This window comes from Polistes canadensis, unplaced genomic scaffold, assembly GCF_001313835.1.
Source record: "Polistes canadensis isolate GaletaPanama2010 unplaced genomic scaffold, ASM131383v1 scaffold_83, whole genome shotgun sequence".
Classification (NCBI taxonomy): Eukaryota; Metazoa; Arthropoda; class Insecta; order Hymenoptera; family Vespidae; genus Polistes; species Polistes canadensis.
The window spans coordinates 288,923-295,157 of NW_014569630.1; the positions used below are offsets into that span (position 1 = coordinate 288,923).

Here is a 6,235-nt window from a genome sequence, read left to right on the forward strand (position 1 = left end):
TATATTTATTAAATAAATTGTAGAGTCCTTAGTCGCTTAGATGAATTTTTATAAAAATGTATTTATGTGTTATGTATATATATGTGTTTTTAATAATATTTTTTAGATCAGGATTTTCAGCTTCTAATATATTAATCTCCCGTTTCTCCCCCCCATACTTTCTGCGTTCTCATTTATGCGTGTGCCCAGGTGTTACACGTATGAGTGAGAAACGGTTGATATGGGTTTAGTTTTAAGTTCTTCCCCTCATATTGGCGGCTGTCATTGTGCTAGTGATTGCACGGTGTACATTGCACTTGTGTGTGCGTTAGGTATGTGCATTGTACATCGTTTCGTGATACGTAATACCGTGCTTATTGTTTTTTAAAGTTATTGAATATAAAAATAACTTGTAGAGTCACGCGTAACGATACGAATTTTTTTTTTTTAACAATCGTTTTGCATAGTAGAGTTTACTGCATTTATTTGTGGAAACTATAATATACTCGTATATAACTAGTATGCAATATATACTAGTGTATACTTGTATTTTTGCATTAGTCATTTATGCAATAATCACTAGCCTTGGCAGACGATTACAGCAATTGGTACGTACCCCCATAAAATTAGAAAACACGCGTTTGAACTAGGGTGTCGGGGGTGCCCCGGGGCATGCTCTCTAGTTTAGGCTTTTGCACCCTGGTGGTATGTGAGAGAATCGTGGAGTGAGTGGGTGGGTATGTATGTATGTTTGTTCTTTTTAAATATTGCCAATATGCAAGCAGATAGTATACTTAGGTGTGAATGTTTATTTAATTTGTAAGTAGGTAGGGACCGGAGAAGTCGCGTGATTGTAATTTCCACTCAGAAGTGGACAATTTCTTCTCTGGATATTATACAAAGTTTCAGCAACCTTTAGATTCATTTATTATTTAAATATTTCTTGTATTTTTTTCGATATATTGCTGATACTCTGTAACGCGAGATATAAATCAGTATCGAACGATTCAAAAGTCTTTGCGTTTTCTTAAAAATTAATTTTTTTTTCGAAAAAGTGAAGATAACTGCTGAATACGTTGGATACTTAATTAATATTAAGTATATTAACACTTTGCTCTTTAGTAATTCCTACTGAAAATACTTCATTTTTTATATATTCATAGTAAATACAAAGTAGAATAAAGATAAAAGATAAAAGTGGTCGAATTAAAAAGTAAGACCATAAGATGTATGACAAAGTTTGTGCATTTGTTTGATATTATTTCATTTTTTTAATGTAAAGTGTTAATAATAGGTTCATCGATTAGATCAAATATTTCTGTTGAGGCATTCGAGTAAATATTTAAAAAAAAAAGCCTCACAGCAGTGTTTAGGGCATGAAGAAAGAAGAGGCTAAATGCCGAAGAGGCTAATGCCGAAGAGGCCCTCACAAATTTGTGGTATCAAGTGGGCAACTACTAGACTATTAAGTTATTTTCAAAAGTTCAACAACAAGTTCGAACTTTTCGAGAATAGCTTTATAGTCATATTTTATATTTTATTGTATAATTTTGTTGCTCGTCATTAATTTGTAGTTGTAATTGGAGATGATGGACCATTCCATCTCCTTGGGACACGAAATTCGTGTTCATATCGTCCGAAAGGTGCATAAGTTTTTAATTAGTTAAAGTTAAAAATATTAAAATTCTCGTATTATTAAATTTTCAAGCTTAAATAACGTTCGGTAAATATTTTAAAGTAATTTCATTTTTCTTGTTTCGTCTTTAAAATTTGTCATTTTGATCGTATTTTATTAAATTTGCAATTTTTTTTGTTTTTCTATATATAATGCAGCTTAAAAATATTTCATAATAATTAATAGATATTATATTTATTTGTAGTAACTTAATATTTGTACTTTTCCTATTTCTTCAATTTTTATATATTTTATGTAAATGTAAAATCACGCGTTTAAATTTAATTTTATATTGCAACGGTAAATAGAAATTTGATAAAACTAAATATAGAATTCAATTGAAAAGTGCATCTGTGAATTGGACGATTTATATGTTAGGCCATTGTATCACTTGATTGTATGATTAATATAGTTTGCTTTTTGTTGCAGGTGATCATCGTTGGATTTAACATCAAACATTTTTTGCTTTTCTTGTATTTGTGTACCTTTTAAAATATCTATATATATATAGATGCATTTCTGAAGGCACACATATATAAATATTAAATATGCAATATATAATTATTTAAAATTCTATAAAAAATATATCTTCAAATATTTGTGGTAATGTATCAAAGATTTTCAATTTGTTTGTTAATAAAATATTGAATCAATTAAAATATCTTTTTCAGCTCTAAGATTTTAATAATAAATCTACGCGTGTGTCGTTTAAATTTTTCTATTAATATTTGTGACAGGTATTATATAACGTGAGATTACATACATTTTTTTTAATTTTATTTCGATTGTTTCTATGATACGAGAAAAACTTGAGAGTATTAGAAATGAAATTAGTAAAATAAGAGTGGAGGGGAGGGGAGGGGGGGAGTGCATACAGGTAAATATATTTTTTATTTACCCTTAAGGCACTTTCCACTTCTGCGAAGGTTCCAATATCCTCAACGTTAGGAAAGGCAACCATTTCTGCAGGGAAAAATTGCTGAAACATTAAACAAACAATAATATTCAATTAATTCGTATTTAATCAGGTAAATGCAATGAGAGATGCAATGAGAGATGCAATAGAAAATTAAAAAGAAACAAACATAAATATATATATCATCAATCGTTAAATTTGTTCGTTCGTTGGTTCGTAAACCTTAAAGACGATCGTATCATTTTTTTTTCTTTTTTCTTTTTTACATTTTCGATGTTCTACCTTATAATAGAGTATACCTTTTACTTACAAACCCAAGAAGACTCGATCGCGTGCGAACCTTTTGGAAAAGTTTAGGCTTAAAGTCTAGAAGCCGATAACATCGAGAAACACGAAAGTTATCGTCGAAGCTCGAAGAAGAAGAAGAAGAAAGTTTTCGCGAGAAACGCGATAAGACTCAACAATCCGAAAAGTTTTTCGAAATAGGAACCGATAAAACCCAAGCAAGCGCGATCTCGTGTTCTCGATAATTATCGAATTTTCTCGAAGAGAGTTTCGCGAGCTTCTAACTTATACTATCACGTCAAATTTTTTCTTTTTTTTTCTCCATATTGATTTTTATTTAATTAATTATTAATAAGACACTTATATATTCACGTGTATCAACGATTTAACGAAATTTCATTTTTCAATTTCGACGTGTACCCTTTGTTTTGTTTTTTAATTTTATTTTCAATAGATTTCGGTCGTACTAAATTGTCTCAACAAGCGGTCACCCAATCCAAGTTCTAATCAAGCTCAGCGTTGTTTGACTTAAATGATCGAGCGGAAGCTCGTACTGTCACCGCGCTATAGCATCGTCATATTAATTGTTAATTGCTGATAAAAGTGAAACAAAAATAAAAAGAAAAGAGAATCTTTTAATTATTTTTTATTTATTTATTTATTTAATATATTGATTATACATTTGTGTTTGAGCACAAAAATTTGTCAGTGCACTTAATTAAATAAATTAGATTGATACGCGATCGAAATTAATTAGAACATCGAAAATGTAAGTAAATGGTTCCCTTTTCTTTTTTTTTTTTTTTTAAATTTATGTGGTTGTACCAAAGGTAATACATAAAAAGAAGAAGAAGAAGAAGAAGAAAAAACTACCCGTAAAAGTTATTGTGTTCTAAGGGAGAGTTAGAAGTGAATCGAAACCGTAGAATGGTATTCGCTCGATGGAATTTTATCCGAGAGAAAAAGGATGGATTAAATCGACGAAATTAAACGTTGAGAGGCAAGCATAGAGTTTTCCAATTGAGAGAACCGAAATAAAACCGAGTAAATCGGAGTACGGAGGGGGATTGTGGAAGGGTGAGATAGGGAGTGAATGAAGGGTGAGAGTTTAAGTGATGGGTCGTAGAATTCTGTAGCTAGAACGTAACTTCCAATTGTTAGGAGATGTAAAACAAAGATATAAAAAAGGTTTAAACTATTAAAGAGAATAGGGATTAAAGAGATGGAGAGAGCAGGGGATAGGGGGGGGGAGCGGCGAAATTGTTTGAAAAGAATAATTTTTATAAATTTATTTCGAAATATTGAATATTTTATTCGAATTTCATTAGAATCTAGATCCTAAGAAAAATGATAAACTTAATAGACAATTAATGAAAAATCATTATAATAAATCATATGGTTCATGAACATTATTAATATTTTTCATTTTAATATAATATTTTATAATTTAATATAATAACATTATTAATATAGTTACAAGTTCCCTGTGATTACGTATTAAGAATTATAATTTTGGACGAGAGAAATAACTAATTAAATTATTAATATATTTCAAATCAATTAAATATCTGATTTTTGTATTTTTTTTTTTTTATTAAACTGATCGTCTAAAATTCGATTGTTATTTAATATTTGAATAGAAAATATTTATATTACTTGAAATTGTTAGTAGTAATTATCCTAATCGAAATGATAAAAAAACAGAAAGGGTGAATTTAAGAGACAGAGAGATAAGGAGAGAAAAGGTGGGGGGGGGGAGAGGTGAAAAAGTGAACGGTGGGGGAATTCTTTCAAGCGGAAAGTCCAATCAATACTAATTACGAATTATGTTAATTAAGTCGTTATATGGTATTTCCTTTAATTAGATACTAATTTGCTTGCAAAATCGTTCGTTCGTTCGAAGAATCAGCGAAAGAGTCTCGAAGGAGACTCACTTATCGAAGTTTCCGGACTCGTTTCGCTTTAATTGGCGTCTCACGACTGAAAACGGTCAAAATAGCGATAAAGTTTCTGCCATTCTCCTCTATCACCCCCTCCCCCCAACCCCCCTCCAACCCCCACCGAACTCCCCACGCGTAACAGTTTACTTCCAATTCGTTCGTACTGTCTTGAAACTTGTTTCGACGTTACACCGACGCTTAATTACTAGCTTTTCAAGTATTTTCGAAGTTTTCCTCGAACGAACGAACGAACGAACGAACGAACGATGTTTTTTTAGAAAATTTATTTGTAAAATTAAAGTAACGATAAGAGACAAATTAAAAATGTGTACACAATAATCTACGTGACAAATTTTGTTATACGGGAAAAACCTAAAAATTGTCTAATTAGAATTTTTTCACTTATTTTTTCATTGATATAAAATAAATGTTAAAATTTGGTTAAGTATATATAATAAAACGTGTGCAATAAAGTCTTAAAAAGTTATAATTAAAAGGATATTATTATGATGTTATTATTAATACGATACAATGAATAACAATAATATAAATTACGATTGTATTATGCAACGATAATAATCGTGTTAAACGACAATAAAGTATTGTCATCAATTGCAACGTGCATTGCATTTAAAACGAGAGATCGTTATGCATGTTGCACTGAATCTTCGTTTAATTCACACATAGGATGTATATTATAATCAATAATAATTTCATTTAATTTATTTTTCGTTCGAATAATAATAATAATCATCATCATCATCATCAGCATATAGAAAACGTGCGATAATATGCACAATGTCATAATTATGAATATTTTTATGGAAAAATTAGTATATAATTGAAAAATATTATTTTATCGTTATATGATATAATGATATAATATATATAAAATTTGTATCATGTGTGTGAGAAAAGAATTTACCTTATCTTGATAATAATAATACATAGATAAAAAGTTTAACTATAATTTTACTATTAGAAAATATAACAGGAATCTATAGTAACATGAACAAAACTATCACGAATCTTATGTCGGTATGGTAGAAAGTTATTTAACTCTTTGCAGTAAAAAGAAATTTACTTTATACGTTGATAAAACAGAACACTGTAATACAGAACACTGTAATACAGAACACTGTAATACAGTTTTTTAATTTACCATCGAGTGATATAAACTAAATAAAGACTGTATAGATATCTGTTGATTTTACGAGTAATTATTAAAAATATTAACGATTAGAGTAATTTTTTTTTTTTTCATTTTTTATTTTAACTAATTAATCGATCTAACCTTTGGCTTAATGAAGAACTCGTATTTAAGAAAGTCCTGACGAAAGTAAAATTTTCTTTCGTGATGTGGCGCAAACGTTTCCATTTCCCTGTGAATTGCCAATATATCCTCGTGGTCTTCCAATGTTCGTTCTGCAAAAAAAAAAA

At 29.4% G+C, this 6,235-nt stretch overlaps 1 protein-coding gene across 6 annotated transcripts in view; it reads right to left on the reverse strand.

Moving 5' to 3' along the window:
• The window catches only part of LOC106786810 (growth factor receptor-bound protein 10-like), a 397,464-nt gene that overhangs the window by 276,324 nt on the left and 114,905 nt on the right, over positions 1 to 6,235 (reverse strand). For all 6 annotated transcript variants that reach the window (XM_014748590.1, XM_014748591.1, XM_014748594.1 and 3 more), the window contains 2 exons: positions 6,090 to 6,220; positions 2,553 to 2,633 (listed from right to left, as the gene is read on the reverse strand). In XM_014748590.1, coding sequence (XP_014604076.1) covers positions 2,553 to 2,633; positions 6,090 to 6,220 — 212 coding nt within the window. The remainder of the gene's footprint in view (positions 1 to 2,552; positions 2,634 to 6,089; positions 6,221 to 6,235) is intronic.